The sequence below is a fragment of the Chenopodium album genome, chromosome 24 (genome assembly GCF_948465745.1).
Source record: "Chenopodium album chromosome 24, dcCheAlbu1.1, whole genome shotgun sequence".
Classification (NCBI taxonomy): Eukaryota; Viridiplantae; Streptophyta; class Magnoliopsida; order Caryophyllales; family Amaranthaceae; genus Chenopodium; species Chenopodium album.
Genome location: NC_137857.1, coordinates 8,667,020 through 8,685,380, shown reverse-complemented (window position 1 = coordinate 8,685,380; position 18,361 = coordinate 8,667,020). Strand labels below are relative to the sequence as shown.

Here is an 18,361-nt window from a genome sequence, read left to right as displayed (position 1 = left end):
ACTATGGGTAATTTTTTTCTATTATATTGAACGAAATATACAAATTAAAAATTTAAAAATGTCATGAATATTTTAATTAATTTTCAGTATCAACATTTTTTTTTTGAGGGAATTTTCAGTATCAACATAAAGACACAATATTCCTAAATTTGAGCTGAAAACTCACCCAAAATCCCTAAATTTCCACATACAAAAACAAAAAACAACAAAGAAAAATTCCAAAAAGGCGGTAGTAGGAGAAATTGCATAAAAGTTGTTATTATCAAAACTTTAAAATAGAAAAAGTCAAATAAATTGAAAAATATTTATTTGCACATCGAACAGTCAGCTTCTTCCCCCGACCCCCGGTTGTTAATGCGCAGTGACCGATTTGTTTGCTTTACTTTGCTTAGACTTCTCCCATTTTTCACCCCTTCTCTCACTCAACTTCTCTCCCAATTTTCTCTCTCCTAAATTTCCACTAAACCAAATTAACCGCTTAATCTTTTCTAGTTTTCTTCAACAAAGGTTAGTCATCTTTTCTGGGTTTTTCTTTTAAGATATTTAATCTTTAGTTAGTGCTAAATTGTTGAATTGTTGTTGTTATTGGAATTTATTGTGATCTGGGTTTTTGTTGATTTTTCTGGGTTTATTTGTTGAATTATGGAAGTTCAGCAAGAAAATGAAATACCCAGAAGAAAAGTGTGCAATTATGTTGGTTTTATTGTGATTTTATCTAGAAGTATGCTTGATTTGACCGTTTAAATGAGGGTATTTTGAGTTAAGTGGGTAATTTGATGTTTTGTTGATTGAATCAATTGATGTAATTAATGGGTTTATATGTTTGCATGATTTTTGATCGAGGTATGTGATTTTTAGTTGTTGATTTGACCATTGTTTTTATTGAATTTGTCTTCTGAAGCTGTTTATAATATTGGGTTTTGCATGGTGTTTCTTGAAGAAGGAATTATTTCTGTTGATTGGGGAATGAGATTATTTGAAAATTAGTTTCTAAGATTTGTTTGACATTAAGACCGAAAAAAAAAATTTATGTGACATGAATGTGAAATTAGTTGATATGGGTGAGATGGATTGGAGAAATGAGGCTTGTTATGGTTCCCTTACATGGGTATGATTGTTTGATTATAGACTTAAACCACTTGTACAGTGCAAATTGTGAAACGTACATGTTACCGTCTGTTTAATTATGAGTTATTTGTACAATGGTGAGATGTGGAAGTACAAATATCGAAAGTATGATTTGAGATTGATTGCAATTTTGGCTTTCATGATGCAGGTATTGGAGGCTTGTTGCTCGTTGAGAGTTTGACAACCTCGAGTGCTCGAGATTGTTGAATGCCACACTCAATAATGGACAAGAGTATGGATTCTACCCTAATTTTGTCATTTAATTGTGTTGCATGACATTTTCTCTCATTAACTTATTTGAGCCCCTCAAAAAAATCTGAATTGTGTACCCTTCTTACCTTATCATCGTCTTAGTGGTGTGTTCATTTTCCCACGACTAGTTATACTAAAAGCATTGATATATACAAGTGGTCATAGCCTCATGGGGATGCATTCTTAATATGTCTCCTTATATTACATGCACTTGCATTTACTTGTCAATGTCATTGTTCGTTATCTTGTTTGCTGGGGTATATAATCCCACAAACCCCCAACTGAAATGGAGGTGGCCATAGTGAGAAAGGAATTAGAATATGCTTTCTTTTTCTGGTTTATGGCTGGTGTCAAACTACCCTGAGTTCCTTGGATATGTTCTTTCCAAGCCTTCTGAATGGTATTTGTGTTTAAGAAGGTTCTAGGAGTTCGCTATCAATATTAATGACAAAATTTACATGGAAATGATGTATCTCTGTCTAAACTACTCGGAGAAAGGCTTCCTTTGTGACACTTCACAACATTTCCATATCTCATGATAGTACATTGGGGTCCCTTTCTTTGAAACTATCTATGAGTTGTATCTTATTTTAGCTAAGGTTAGGATAAATGTAGTTCTTTCTCTTGATTGATTAAAAAAAAAATGGAAGAATGAGTTTGATATGAGGAAACACAAGTTAATCTTTATGATTGACATAATTTGTTAATCATAGGGGTAAAATTGACACTTAAATGAATTAATTGGGATATGTTTGTAAATTTGCTAGGATGTCTGTTAGTTTAGCTTCTTCCTTCCCTTTTCCTCTTTGCTAGTACTTTCTCTCTCCTCACTCCTATAACTCACATCAACAATGGTACTTCAACTCCAAAATTTTCAGCTCATCTTCACCGCAACAACCACCATCACAACCACTGACATTTGTTATCTCATCTTCTTTCGCCGTCGACATCACTTTTTTTCTATATTTTCAAAAATCAAGCTCAATTGATGGAGCTTCAATGGAGGACATAGTCACCCCTACCCTTTGGGTTGACCATGCCCTTAATTTCACCTTTCATTCATAGGGTTTTCGTTTGAAATCGGGGAAGGTGGGTGGAGATTGGGGAAGCTTTAATGGTGGTCGAGGTTGGGGAAGCTTTAATTTAATGGTGGTTAAGGTCGGGAAGCTTCAATGGTGGTCGAGGTTGGGGAAGCTTTAATGGAGGAAGAAGCAGGAAGCTTTTCAATGGAGGGAGTTTTAATGGTGGTGTTGCTGAAGTAACCACAAACGGTCGTTAAATCAGCGTTATCTTCAGTCATGAGGTGGCATGGAAACTTCACTTCAATATTACAATTATGCCATTAGATTGACGAATTTCGTCAATCATAAAGATTAACTGGGGCTGGCTCGTTTGATATGGGATCAGCTCTTCCAACTAATATTTCCAGTGATTGCAAATGTGCTGAAAATCTGACACTATTTATTGCTCCTTGTGCTTAGTGTAGCTTTGTTTGTGCTTGTTACCTCTTTATTTCTCAACATCTTTGACTCCAGTATGTGTAGTTTTGCCAATTAAAATTTTCAAATCCAGCTATCATCTGAGATACTCAGTGTTTTCTTTTCTGCTTTATCTCTAAATGGTTTAGAGAACTTTGGAGACTTAAAGGTTACCTTAAGATGCTATATCTTTTCTTTGACATATACTTTGTGTGAGGATCACGCTAATTTTGTATGGAGGAAGGATTTTTCCTTGGTCCAAAGCAGTACTCATATAATGATTGATCCTGAGATTGGTAATCCCAGAGGGCTAAACCTAAAGAGATAAATCTGACTACTTCAATTAGTGAGATGATGGGATCTTTGTTTAGCTTCTAGGCCTTTTGTACCTGTCTCTGAATACTCCCTACATTTTAGAGGTAACCATTGGTTTCTAGATTTAAATTTAGTCAATAAGCTAAGCTTTCACTTTCAATCTTCAGGGGTGCCTGTCTGTGTCCACCTAACTAGTGCTCATAACTAGTACTCATATGATGGGAAAAATTACTGAAGTAGATTTCTTTGTGAAACAATTGATTGTTCTCTCTAGAATAGCTTCACCTCTCGTACTTGTTAACTTTAGACATTTATATTTTGTCCTCACTGTTTTGACTTATTTTGACTGCAATGGAATAGGGTTCAGAAAATCTTTGCTCAAGATGTATTTATGGATTTTGTAGGGCAAGCAAAGGATGTTGCAGAACACGGGAAGACCAAATACACTCTTATTAAAGATGTAGAAGACTACCAGCCTGGACTCTATGAGAAGCGTCTTCCTTGCTTTGGCTGCGGGTTGGGGTGGTTTTCGTAAGCATCTCTATTCACCATTCTTAGTGCTTGTTTGGTTGACATACAATTTTCGATTTTCTGGTTAGTGGAAATCTGTAAAGCTGTTTGGTTGACAAAAACACACTTAATATGGCTTACCCCATGCCTTTAGGTGAGTGGTATTTTCCACTGGAAATTCTGCTTCCTCAGTCAACCAAACAAATTTCTTACATTGTAGGAAATGAAACTTCCCTGGAATTGCATTTTTCACGGGAAGTACAATTTCATGCATTCAACCAAACGACCACTTTATTATTCACCTTTCCTCTAATACTTCATGCTATCAAGATTGTGAAATCTTTCCCATGTCCTGTCGTGCAGTTTTCTTTTTGGTTTCCTGTTTCCTCCGATGTGGTTTTACGCAACAATCCTATATTTTGGGAACTACTATCGTAAAGATCCAAGAGAACGAGCAGGCCTTGCTGCTTCCGCAATATTAGTATGTTATCCCCTTTTAATGTGAAATACTGAAAATCCTTTTCCCCCTTTTTACACGTCCTCAATAAAGTCAATATGATTATTAACTCTTATTGCAGGCTTTGGGTTGCTCTGTTGTGGTATTAGTATTTCTGCTCATTCGGCTATTCTGGTTTGCATCAGCAACAACAATGTAAATACACATTTTTACTTAGCAACTGCCATCAAAAGTGGTAGTGAGGCAAGTGACAGAATATAGATGCATACACTTGGTGCAAGATTAACCAAATTTCGGGAAAGACCCTCCCATAAGATAGATGAATCAGAGATGGTGATCTTATCAGGCCATTGTATCATACTGTGAAGGATGCACCAAATAAATATTTATACTGTGAAGGTTAGTGAGAAAGCAATAGATGATTTGTGTGGATTTGTATATTATACAATCGTTTGACATGTATTTACACACAATTGAGGAATAAAGTGACTGGTGCAGACGTGCAGTTCATATTTTAGTTGCGTGTTTTGTATGTACTTGTGGGCTTGTGGCTTATCAGCTTATGCACATATGAAGAGGCATTACAAATGTGCTACTTACATAGTTACATGTGACTAAAATCATGCTGAATATTCTTACTGCTAATTGATGTACCATGACTGACCTTACAAATATAATGTGAGAAAATCTCAACAATAGTTACTCTCGTCAATGACAAAAACAAGTGTCCACCGGTACTTTCAGACCTCATGTTAGTATAAACATTATACCAACATGGGATTTAAAAGTATGAAGAGTCTTGTTGGTACTTTTAGACCTCATTTAGTACCAACATGAGGTCTAAAAGTACCTATAGACACTTGTTATTGTTAATAATGACGACAATAATTATTGGCTTAGACAACCTCAGAACCTCTCTTCAAATGCTCATTCAAAGCACTCTCTTTCCATTATTGTCAATTGGCCCTAATCCATTTATGGCAAGCTAGGCAAGTAGATAGCATGGACACACACTCTAGCCAATTGGCCATGGTCCATGGATAACTTTTCAATCTCATAAATAGAGTATACTCTGAGGACCCATTCCTTACCACCAATCTTTAATTACTTATTACAAAGTATTTTATTTTTTTATAATTCTAATAATTTATTTATATTTCAATAAATTTAAAATTGATAAAATTTCAAACATTATTTGAGGCTAAGTATTCTAAAATTAATTCCATACCCGGTATTGTAAAATAACGATAAATGTCATTAAGCTGTTGTAATTTGGAGTTTTAAGCCGGCTAATGCGAAACTAATGTCATTAAAATCTTTATATTAGGTCGAATCTAACAAGAATATTACATGATGTTTAACAACACTTGTGAATTGACAATTGGACCATATCAATTGTCCTCTCTAAATCTCTAATTTCTATGTTGCTGTTTGATAGTTCAAACAACATTATCTTTTTCACTTAGAATAGAATCGTATAGTCTACCACTACTAAAATTACTGCCTTTCTTAATACCTTTTGACATATTTTTCTAACGCATGGCATGAGTTAAAAAAGTTGCATTGTATATTAGTATTACTGTATTAGCATATCAATTAGCGAAGTACCATTGAAACTTTTCTTAACTTGCTAAGTTGTTATGCATATACCATCTTTTTCATGTAGACTAATCTACAACTTTACATTCTAGATGATTAATACGATTAGAGGTGGATCATAATTAAGTTGGGAATGGTCACGCTTTTTCCAAAGAAATAAAGTGGCACCTGTATATATCAACCCAATGTGTTTTCTTGGCATAGGTTGGGTCTAAAATCGGCCAAAATTAACCAAATAAACTAAAGTTGAGTCAAATGACAAGATCTAATAAATTTAGATAAAGTAGGAGTATATAAGTTTGCGAAAAAAATAAGTTATCTAAGTTCAATTATTAGGAAATAACCAAGAGTTGAGACTAGTTGTCCAAATTAACAAGTCTTGTGTGGCCGTGCTTATTTAAAAGAGTAACTAACCCTTATTAGTTAATAAGAGTAATGTTAGTTATTCTTATTCATAAAGATAACCTTATTTGTTCATAAGAGTAACTCTGATTTATTATACGAGTAATCTTAATTACTTAAAAAAAAAAATAAGTAACCTCATTTATTCATTCGAGTAACACATATTTTTTTGTTTTGACTACTAAAAGAATAAATACACTTGTTATAAGAGCAACTCCATTTTCTCATTGCACTCCCTTCATTTGTCCAATTAAACCCATTTGATTATTCTTCTAACCGCCAAGAATACTCAATTAAAGTGCTTATATTTGAAGTGGTCACACCATCAACTAATGGTCTCGGTGCAGCTTGTTGGAATTTTAATACTTGTAATGCAAATCGGAGTGTTGCTAAGTGAGTGTTGTTACCCATTAGCAACGTTGTGTGCATGGAGCTAGCGAGAGAGCTATAGATGGCATGGCAAGTAGACTACGCAAGGTCGAGCTAGCGTTAGAGCTATAGCTCACATGGCATATGAGCTACTGCAAGTCCGAGCTATAGCTCGGATGGTAGCTCGTATGGTCGCTCTGCTTATGGAAGGTGCGAGCTATAGCTCGCGTGCTAGCTCGCTGCGCTTGTTGCTTGCGGTAGGTGCGAGCTATAGCTCGCGTGCTAGCTCGCTACGTTTATTGCTTGCGGCAGGGCCGAGCGATAGCTCGCTCATATGAGAGCGAGAGCTCGGCCGCTCGTGGGCTTATCGTGGATGCCTTGTTTGCTTCATTTATATCCTTTCTTTTGTACATATATATATACCCTCCTAAACCCTCAAATTGAGAAATACACAGTTTTGTTATCTCTGGAAACCTAAACACATAAACACAAATCTACCCTTTGAGATCTGAACAGTTCTTGAGTAATTCCACGCTTCGGGTTCGGGTACACGAATTACGAAGGAGAGTTGCGTTAAACTTGGGGGCGTGCGTCATCAGGAAACCTGTACCGGTGGTGGCGTATTTCGCTTCTAAGGCAGTGGATTATGTTCCATGGCGCAACTGTGAGTTTGAGATCAAGTATTTTTCCCTTTCATCTTCTTTGTTTGTCTTTGGAATCGACAGGTTACCAACACGGCTGACCACAAATATGTCTAGATTGGTTTTAATAGGCTTATATGTCATAGGCTCTTCTCTGGCGTGGCCTTATATAAGGCTCAATGAAGATTTGTTATCAATAATAAACAAGTACGGAGTACCAAATTTTCTACCCTAATAAGTTCTATGTCCATACTCCATAGCAAGTTTCATACTTTTGTCTTTTGCACACCTTTATAACTGGCTTCAATTATGTTTGATGATTATTTTATACGAAGTATTTAAGTTTCGATGGAGTCTTTTTCAACTGTTTATTAGCTAAATTATTACAAGTATAAGATGGTGATCAAATAAAATAAAGGGCTTTAGCTCATGGATATGCATGCTTAAATAATCTGGCAATAATTTATCAGGATTTGGTATCTATAAAAAGTGGCAGGCGGCTGAGCTTATTTGATATACCTGTTCACTTCACCTTATTTTTCCTGAAGTGAAATTGTTTTGTTGAAGTAAAATTATTTTTTATGAAATAAAATTAAATTAATATTATTCAAAAAAAAAAAAAAATTTATAAAACTGAAATTTAGTAGTTTTTACTAAATTGGAACAGGACCTTAGTATTAAAAAGTGGGATGGATGAGTGTTATAACACCTATTTAATTTTTGCCCCAACATTGAGTTCATGGGCATGGAAAGCATTGCATGTATGAAGAGCTTACAGAGTTATAGATGATACTATGCTCGTGCGCATCAAGCTACAGATTGAGTACGTACGTAGGGCATGTATGAAGAGCTTATAGATGAAACAATGCTAGCTCGTGTGTCAAATTATAGAGATAGTATGGTAACTAAGGGCATATTCCGATTAACTGAAACAACTGAATTGAACTGACCTAATCTGAACTGATTGGGGCTGAACTAAACTGAATAGAGATATGAAATGAATTGTTTATAAGAAAAGGAAATTAGGGGAACTGAACTGAACTAAACTGGCCTGGTTAGAGCTGAACACTGAACTTAACTGAAATGAAATTTAGCTGAACAAAACATGCCCTTATTAAAGGAAGAGAGATTGTAACACATGCAAGCTTAAAGGTGGATTAATCTCCAAACTAATTGGCAATAAAAGAAATATATCATCAAACTTACAAGTTTTACTCCATAAAGAGGTTAAATAATATATTCTTCATTGTAGACAAATTACACCCCTTTGCACTTGTGTCATTAGGATTTCAGAACTATATAGAAAGGTAACTAATAACAATTCTTTTACGTGTTAGATATCTTATCGAGGCAAATCATTATCCAATAACTTCTTTAAGCTAATCTTGCCCAAGCTTAACATGGTATATACCATGTTAAGCTTGGGCAAGATTAGCTTAAAGAAGTTTCACACCAAAACCAAATTGCAATGGGAGTAGTAGTTTTAATTTATATGTTCTTTTTATTATTATTTCTTTATAAATCAATTTATATGGTGTTTAGTAAATCTTTAATTTTCTGGATTAAATCATAGCTTTCTGTATAAGGAGAGTTTAACTTTGTACAATTTTAACAAAGTTTCATCCTAAAATCAATTGGTAATATGTGGAATTTTCCATCAGAAACAAGAGGAAAGTGATCTAGCTACTAGTGAGTTCGTGACACTTTGAACGTGACAGAGGCTAAAGTAATGTTTTTTGGCCTTAAACAGGTTTTACGGTGCTAAAATGAGAATGTTATTATCGAGAGATTTCCTTCATTGACGTTTAAGTTTATTAGTCATCTCCACTTTCTTTAAACATCACATGTCAAAATAAATTTTCATAAAAGTAAATAATTTACTAATAATCTACGAAGTAGCTAAGGTTAGTATTTAAATCATGTAATCATGGAGATTATTATTAGACCGGTAGCATGACATATACTACCGTATACATACAACAACATTAGGATCTTTATAATAAACAAGTACGATGATATACAACAACATAACATAACATAACTTTTATTCATGCGTTTGATTACAAAGTACAAAGCCACACGATATGATAATACTTGCTCGTAACATAGAAATTAAAATACATGCTCCTATAGGAGCTTATTTATAGTAGCACGTACATAAGCAAGTAGTAAGGCACAACGATTTTACGTATCAAGTAATACGTAAACTCGTCCATTATATATGATTAGTTAGAGGATCATGGTGCACCAGCTCCAACAACTGGAGCATCATGTGCAAACTTACGAGTATTTTGTACTTGTGCAACATCATCATCATTCGATGGGTATGCTTGAGCCTGCTGCTCAATGCGGCCACAATATGCTGGGCCGCGGCCACAGTAGCCATACTGGCTACAACACAACCCCCTTGGGCATCTTCCATGCTTGCATTCGCCGGCTGCTAGTGATGTTTCCACCATCAAGGCGGTCATGATCACCATAATTATCACTGAGCTCTTCATGGTCTTCATCATTTTTACTCTTTTTTTTTCTTGTTTTGTTTTTGTTATGAGTGTTTTTTTTTTTTTTTTTTTTTTTTTTTGTGTGCGTGTGTGTGTAATGTGGTTATGAATTAGGGCTATTTACAGGGATTTGAGATGGGTAATTTCGGAATTTTTATGTATCTTATAGGGTGACTAACATTATAAAAATATTTTTTAAAAGGTGAGGCATTAAAGCAATACTCTTTTGGTCAAAATTAATTTATATTTTCTAAGTTTAATAAAAAAAAATTAATTCATAAAAAAATAATTTTAGTTCACCAAAAATAAGACGAAGATAGAGAATATACAAGGCCTAAAGCTTATTTTTACTTAATCTCTGTTATATTTGTTCTTCATTGTTACTGATTTTAATCAACTATTAAACTTATTTTTATGAAATCTTTATTATATTTGTTCTTTAGTGTAGTAATTGATTTTTACTAATTAAAACTTATTTTTGCTGAACTTAACTTATTTTTATGAAACTGAAATTATTTTTTACTAAACTTAAATTACTTTTGCTAAATATTATTTACTAAGCTAGACTAAAGTAAAGTTAATAAGGCCTAAGTCAAATTTTTATTATTTATCCCTTCAAAAAAATAAAAATAAAAAAAAAATATTTATAGTGCACAACAAAGTAACTATTAAAGTGAAGAGTGTTAAAATTTAGATGCAATAAGTTTGGGTCAAGACACAAATTTAGCAAGGAGAGATAAACCTTATCATAAAAGGAAAAAGTAAATTAAAACATCTAAAACGTAATCCCTCCGTTCCTAAATTACATTCCTCCACTCTATTTTTGGTACTCCAAAATTACATTCCTCCTTTCTATTTTTGGTAAGTTTTTTTTAGTAAATCAACTCTCTTTTTATGTTTTATATTTAATGCTTTCTCATTCATCCTTACCTAATCTCACTGATAATCCTTGTGTCAAATTACAATGAATATGATTGGTTAAAAAATTTCAATTAGGAGCATGTGATTGGTCCTTTTTTTTTTTGCAAAGGATTGATGACATGTCATAAGTAATAACTAATCTATCTTTGTACTTCCCATTGCATTATCTAATTATTATTATTTATCTTATTCTTTCCTCCTTAATTCCCATGTAAATTTCCAAAGAGGAATGTAATTTAGGGACGGAGGGAGTACAAGAAAATGGGGCATGTAGTTTGAGATGGAAGGACTAATTTATCTGTGGGATGGAACATGTTACAAGAAAGTAACTATTGTTGTTAGCTTTTTTTTAATCCAATTTTAAGCACTATCATATTGACTAACTCAAAATAAACACTTTGACTAACTCTTTTAATAGAAAGCAAATACTTCGTATTAATTTATTACTCCGTATATCTGTATTTTAATAATGAGATTATCATACACAGAAAATAAAACATTATTGTAAGATTATTTTAAATGTATATTTTCAAAATATCAAACTTTTAAAATAATTATCATAACAGTTAAAGTGTTTCATAGTCAAAATGATAAATAATACGAATACGACTATATTTTGAGGCTTGGACATTGACTTGACTAAAAACTTGAAAGGAAAATGTGTAGACTAGTCTGCAATATGTAGATGAGTAAGATGATGATACATAGTTCCACCAGCACACGCACTTTGAATTTTATGTACTCATCTAATGAACTTTCCAAAGAACCCATTGCATTGGGAATTTTATTTTATAATACACTATTTTTTTTAGTGCAATAGTTTGATTTTTACACTATTAATACTCTAATTTTAACTTGATTCTTGCTACATATTTATTTATAAAAAGCACATATTATTATGTAATATGTCTTTGTTTTAGTCACGATTTATATTCTAATACAAAATTATAGGCACAAATAGTCAAATTTATGTCTTAGCAAATGTGTCGGTCAAATTGCCTACTATGAAGTTCTAGGTTCCTTGTGGTGCTGCAATAAGAACAGGAATATGCATCCAAAAACACCAAGTCCTACAAAATAAAGAAAACACTACAAGAACACTACACATAACGTATTCCCTCCGTCTCTAATTGTTTGTCCCATTGATAATATTTGGGTCGAACTTTTAAACTTTGACTCTAAATTCCCATTTCTCATTGATCTATAATAAGAACACAAGTGATATTCGGAAGAAGAATAAAAGCAAGAAAATATAAAGAAAGGCAAGATTAAAATTAAAAGAAGATTATGGTAAATTGCTTTGTGTGGAAAACCTTGACACTTTTCATCCCAATGTCTACAAGAACAACCAAAAACCTAAAAAGTCATCAACGAGAAAAACTAAAGTGAAGCAAATCTTAATGGGTACAAAAAGTCCTATGATTCTTATCACTAATGTAGTTATGTGCTTCCTTTAGAGAAAGTTGATGAAGGTGAATCAGTCTACATGCGGAACTCTGGCAGCTCAAAAGTACTAAGCACAGCCTGCACAGGAAATGTTTTCAAACCTCCAAAAAAGCTCATTACGTGAATACGTAGTATATATTTCTGCAATACTAGACACGGAATGTTAAGCTGCAAACCTTACATACTTACCATCAACTTTAGTCTATAGATTTAGAGCTTGAATTAAATTTTGCAGGATAAATACTACTCGGATGTTGACAGCTTGTTCATTACTATAAGCAGACCTGTTGAACAATCCTATGATCTCACCTTGTCCTCATCTTAAATACACAAGCGTTTGACTCCTAGAAACTTTTCAACACCACTTTTGGTAATTTCATCTCCAGAACTTCATCTGGAAACTGTTCCTCGTACATAGGAAACATTCATGTACAGCAACAAAGGTACTTTAACGTGACAAACAGATACTCCATAACACGATCTTAACAATACATGCTGTATTTCATCTTCAATTACTTCTCAATGTCAATGTAATCATCAATACAAAATTTCAAATCTAGTACAAAATTGCTTCTGCCATTCCAGAAGAAAGAATACTCATATCTCATGCATGCACATAAGGTTGCTTTGTGAATTCCTGCTGAATCCTCTAGTTCATATATTGCTGCAATACTTTACATCAATTGTTAAACGGCCAACCTTACATACTTGCCGTCAACTATAAATTTTGAGCTCGATTTAACCTGCATAAAATCCACTTGTATTAGATTGTTGACAGCTTCTTGTTTACTAAAAGCAGACTTGTTAAACATCTTACGATCTCACCTTATCTTCAAGGGTAGCTCTAAATTCACTATCGTCCACTGAAATGCCAGACTCCTGGAGACTTTTCAACACCAGTTTTGGAAGTTTCTTCATCTTCAGAGCTCCATCTGGAGCCTGTTCCCAGTACAAAAAATTATAATTCAAATATCATAACACCAGTACAGTCACAAAGGTAAGCGACAAAAATATAACATGATCTCTACTACCCAAAGATCACAACACTCAACATTATCCAATGATATTCAGGATGGGATCTAAAAGTGACCCGATTAGATAAATGATGAAAGCCCTTTATTTGGACATAGTGATGCATAATTTATCATTTACGAATAAATAGAAGAGTCAAGGGAGAGGCTGGACTCAAACAATGCTGTATCTTTGCTTTATTTTGAAGCATCCTAAACTTCAGACTCAGTAGTTTCACAGCGATACCAAAAACTTAATCATCTAATATTTCGTATGAAATACCCTATCCAAGTTTTACCGACTTCTACGTTCTTGTTGTGACACCTTGGAATTCAATATTACTATACTTCTCCTAATTGAGATGACTATAGCCATGACACAACTTTGTCTAAATACTTTAATTTAAAAGTCAATTCATACATGGATCGCCAAATGGCAAAATGGAACAAAGGTTCACAATACTTGTATGGCTCATGATTGAATTTATCACCTTAAGGTAGGTAGCTGAAGAGTGAAAATTATATCCTATATGGTTGTACCCAGGAGCCAGGACCACAATTGAGGCATAAACCAGTAACAAACTAACAGTCTAACAATAAGACCTTGAAGCAAAAGGACAGAGGAAAAGGGAGGAAGGAGAGGAAGGGGAAGGAGGTCTGGTGCAATAGGTGCATTTCTTTGCAAATATTTCTAAGATTTGACTTCTTTCGGTCCTCTCCTTCCCATAGTTTCCTATCTTTTCCCTCAATGACTGCATTTATCCTCAATGATTGTGCATCCAGACTATGAATAGAAGTTTAAAATCAATGTTACAAATTACTAACTAGCTTATTTTTTCAGCAATGAACCATACAACAACAGCAATAACGACAAAGCCTTAGTCCCAAAATCAAGCAATGAACCATACACTTTATGAAAACATTTATAGAAATATTCAAAAAGAAAGCCAAACAGATACTCACAGATTTAAGCACGGAAGATATCAGCTTCTTCCACTTAATTTTTTGTTCAGCACCTTCTTTTCCAGTACCAGTGGTGCCTCCCTCACCTTCCTTTGCTTCATTTTTGGCTTTCACCTTTTCTGTACCTTTAACCTCCGATTCTTTCCTGCCTTTCTTTGACTTCTTAGGTGCTTCCTCTGCTTCTTCTTGAACAGAACCATCAACTACTCCATTTGCACATTTTTCTATGTCAATAGATGAGTCTTTTTTTCTCTTTTTCACAGAAACATTCCCATTTTCAGCTGAAGAATTATCATTTCCTAAGGCCCCATTTGAAGGACCATTCTCTTTGCCATCCTCAATACTTTTGTCATTTGGAACTTCAGTTTTGGGAGTGTTTTCTGTAGAGTCTTTATTGGTTACAGCCCCATCCTCAGGTGGATTAGGCTGCTGTTTTGCAGTAAAGGCTCGGGCTTTAGCTCTGTGCTTCTTTCCATCAGCATGCAAAAGCAAAGCCTGCTGGCTAGTAGCTTTGGTGTTGCAAAGACTACATATCAAATGTAAGCGTTAATATATAATGGTACCAAAGAGATTGATTTGGCTAGTTTTGATAAAGATAAAGGTTCCTTATATAAAAACAAATCACAGCTTTAGACAACAGCTTCAGTTTCATTATCACTGCAAGAGTGTAAGCCAACCTTTAAGGAATTTTGACAATCAACAACAAAGCAAGAAGGAAAATTGAGGGTACTCTACAACAACAACAACGCCTTAGTCCAAAAATGATTTGGGATCGGCTAACATGAATCGTCATAAGGAATTGTACGGTATAAAGGAACGGACAAAAACATCATTTAAAATAGTTTAAAAAAAGGTGGGTAAAGTGAGTAAACGAAAGAGCATTTAAGAAAAATTAAGGGAGTTTTAAAGGAGAATCAAGAATAAATTCAAAAAAGTTTTAAAAGAGTGGTTAAATTCAAGCAAGAGTAAAATTGAGGGTACTCTCCATAATAATCATAATTATTAAAAAGATGTTAGCTCAACTTAAAAACTGAACATCTTCATCACTATGTACACAGAGTTAAGCTAAACTGAACTCTGGTCTCATATTATGGACAAGAGATACGAAACATTGGGGCAAGACCTTGCAGCATTTGTCTTAACTCTAAAATACAAGGACAATAAGATCAACATCGGGTGGCAAAACCATCAAGGTAATATTGAGACCATAGCTCAGCTTATAAGTGCCTTTAAATAACTAATACGAGTAATTAATATTGAGGTTCATCCACATGCATAGAGAAGGCCTCTACAAACGAATTTTTTAAAAAAGGTTCACCTGCAAAACCATGGATATCGATTAGATAATCCGATATTTATATCAACATCTGGCTTTGGCTTATCATTGCTTGGCTTTGCAGGCGTGCCACTTGCAGCTTTTGTTTGACCCTTTGGACCATACTTTTCCTGAAAAACACAACGTATTGAAATGAATTTCCACCCTGGACTATAACATAGAGCTTGTACAAGCATGGCACTGACCGCTATAACTAAGATAAAACATCTCCAAAATGATGGCTTCAAATCCAATTAAAAACTCATTAACCAAACAGATTATTTTTTAACACTCAGAAAGGCCAAATATTAATCAAAAAGCTGACAAGTAAAAAACCAAACAAGGTCAAAATAAGGGCAATGTTATCTCCATAATTCCATGAAAAGGCAAGAGAGAAACTTTCAAGCATGAATCACATTCCATAGCAATGCACCACTGTAAATTTGACAGGTAATTATCCATAATTCATACAAAAGAAAGCCTTTAAGGAGCACACCTTACATCAATTGTTTGAATCAAGTAAAGTTTTAATCGAACGCCTCCAAAGGGAACAAAAGAATGACCTTACAACTCCCCCTCCCCCCCCCCCCCCCCCCCCCCCCACACACACACACACAGACAATAATATTTTTTCATGTGAGCATAACTCTTGGTATGTAAGTCTCACTGCCAATTTCTTTATTCCTAATGAAATCCGAAATATGAGAGTAATTCAAGCCATACAAAAGCAATTCATTTTTCGTTTTTCGTTCACTTTAAATCATTCCCTTTCCTACAAATTACTCAAAAACACATATACATTGCATCATATTGCATTTTTAATGCAATTGCAAGCATAAAAACCAACTCAAATTTATAAATTATAATTCCAGCAAATTAATTCACCCCAATACTAATTTACCAGTATTCCCATCTTCATTGAAAATAAAATTAACATAAATACCCATTAAAACAACCAATATAATAAAAATAAAAATGCAAAATATCAGTAAATAAATCATACAGCTTCAGTTATGCATTGAGTGTGAGATTGAACACGCTGCTGATCGAACACCTCCCCACAATCTATGCAAGATAACTGTTCCCAAAATTCAAAAAACAAAAACCCATTACTTTAAATCAAAAATTACAAAAACATTCAAAAAAAAAAAAAAGGAAAGAGAGAAATTTATAAACCTTATATGCAGAGCACATGCGAAAATGATTAGGGAGTTTAGGCTTCTTGAGATTTTCCCCACAATCTTCACATTGAAACCAAACCATTTTGATTTTTCTTGTTTACAAAAAATTGGGGGAAAATGGGGAATTGGTTTAGTTCTAATTTTAGGGTTTTTAGTTTTGGAAGAAGGGTTTTTGGAGCAGTTTTCAGCCATTTTTATTTGTACAAACAAAGTTTATAAAATATTTTTTAATATTTATATATATATAATTGTTAAAAATTAAATATTAATAAGGGCGTTTGGTCTAGTGGTATGATTCTCGCTTTGGGTGCGAGAGGTCCCGAGTTCGATTCTCGGAACGCCCCATTTTGATAAAAATTTTAATTTTAGCCTTTTGTTTTTCTTTTTAACTTTTTTTTTTTTTAATTTTTTTTTTATGTATATGTGTATAATTGTACAAAACTAATAAAAAAAAAATTATTAACATGATGTTACAAAACTTGTACCACATCGAAAAAATATAATGAGTAGAATGAGAGATGTACAAGAGAACACTCGCTTTGTTTGGATAGATAATAAGGAAGGAAAGGAAGGGGAGGGAAAGAGGAGGAAGGGAAGGGAAGGGAAAGAAAAGGAGGAAAGGTGAGCTCTATTTTCCTTCGATTATGCTTATTAAAGAGATAGGGAAAATGGATCCCTCCCTCTCCTTTCCCTTCCTTCCTCCAATCGTTTATCCAAACAAAAGAGTTTGTCCCCCTCTTTTTCCCTTCCCTTCTTTTCCTTTCATTTCCTTCTATATATCCAAATAAAGTCTAATGGTATTAGATGTTCTACAAACCCACATTCCCACATTGTTTTGAAAAGATTGAAGAAGGGCAAGAAATGTTAGATAATTAGTGTGTGTCGTTTGACCTTGAGTGTTGAACTAACGAGCCAAGTTCGAGCTTGTAAATGTAAGTTTGCGACTTTTCGAGCCCGGAATTGAGTTAAGCCAGTTCGAGTCAAGTTTATTGATACTCGAGCTCAACTTGCAGTATAATCATCCCTAGTGTGGCCAACCATCATAGGGTTACTCAATTGGAGTTATAGGGGTTATTTGATCAGTGTTATAGGTTTTTTAGCTAGGTGCACAAAATACGGAATCATCAGCATTTTTTTTTTTATTTCCTTTTTTTTTAAAGGAAATATTTTAATTAAACAATTGGTAAACTTTTTAAAAAAATTTCTAAAAATAGGTGAGTAAACTTGAGTACATATTACTATATTACTATATTAGTAGTATAGTTGAGTTTAATCTTATAGGTACGCGACACGCTTGTTTTTTGACGCAAACGCTATATATAATTGGTATAATCCATATAGAATGAATCTAAATTTTTCTAACGCAAACGATATAATATATGTATATATATATATATATATATATATATATATATATATATATATATATATATATATATATATATATATATATATATATAATGCAAACGAGGGCAAAGCCCGAAACAAGAAAACACATTACACCACCATTCGTGGCAAAGCCACCCCCACCATATCCTCCCAAAGAAGGTTCTTTATTTCGATTGGAGGATCATCGAAATAAACCACCTTCTCTTGGAGAATAGCACCCATATTGGCAAGTTTATCCGCCACTCTATTCCCCTCCCTATAACAAGAAATAACAAACGAAGAACCAAAAAAATTACAAAGATTACGACAATTATTAACTAGGTGCACGCATTCTCCCTGCTGCTGGTTGGCATTGGTAATTGCTATATATAATTGGTATAATCCATATAGAATGAATCTAAATTTTTCTAAAAAAGTATATTTATCTTACATTCTTACCTAACTGATATTTTAGTTTTGCCACACATAAAAAAAACACAAAAGT

At 33.8% G+C, this 18,361-nt stretch overlaps 2 protein-coding genes and 1 non-coding gene across 3 annotated transcripts; 2 read left to right on the top strand and 1 right to left on the bottom strand.

The window, feature by feature from the left end:
* The first annotated feature begins 326 nt into the window (after positions 1–326).
* Positions 327–4,657, top strand: LOC145611922 (uncharacterized). Its single transcript, XM_081667301.1, has 5 exons — positions 327–507; positions 1,277–1,360; positions 3,578–3,704; positions 4,047–4,164; positions 4,262–4,657. Exons 2-5 carry the CDS (start codon positions 1,336–1,338, stop codon positions 4,337–4,339), a joined length of 348 nt encoding a protein of 115 aa, XP_081523427.1. The 5' UTR covers positions 327–507; positions 1,277–1,335; the 3' UTR covers positions 4,340–4,657.
* Positions 4,658–12,531: 7,874 nt separating this feature from the next.
* Positions 12,532–16,657, bottom strand: LOC145611855 (uncharacterized). The gene is made up of 6 exons (XM_081667236.1): positions 16,484–16,657; positions 16,311–16,385; positions 15,311–15,438; positions 13,993–14,518; positions 12,845–12,958; positions 12,532–12,762 (listed from the first exon to the last, which is right to left on the bottom strand). The coding sequence occupies exons 1-6, from the start codon at positions 16,568–16,570 to the stop codon at positions 12,706–12,708; spliced, it is 987 nt and encodes a 328-aa protein (XP_081523362.1). The 5' UTR covers positions 16,571–16,657; the 3' UTR covers positions 12,532–12,705.
* A 103-nt stretch (positions 16,658–16,760) lies between these two features.
* Positions 16,761–16,832, top strand: TRNAP-UGG (transfer RNA proline (anticodon UGG)). The gene has a single exon. It is a non-coding gene; the product is annotated as a tRNA-Pro (tRNA).
* The last annotated feature ends 1,529 nt before the right edge of the window (positions 16,833–18,361 follow it).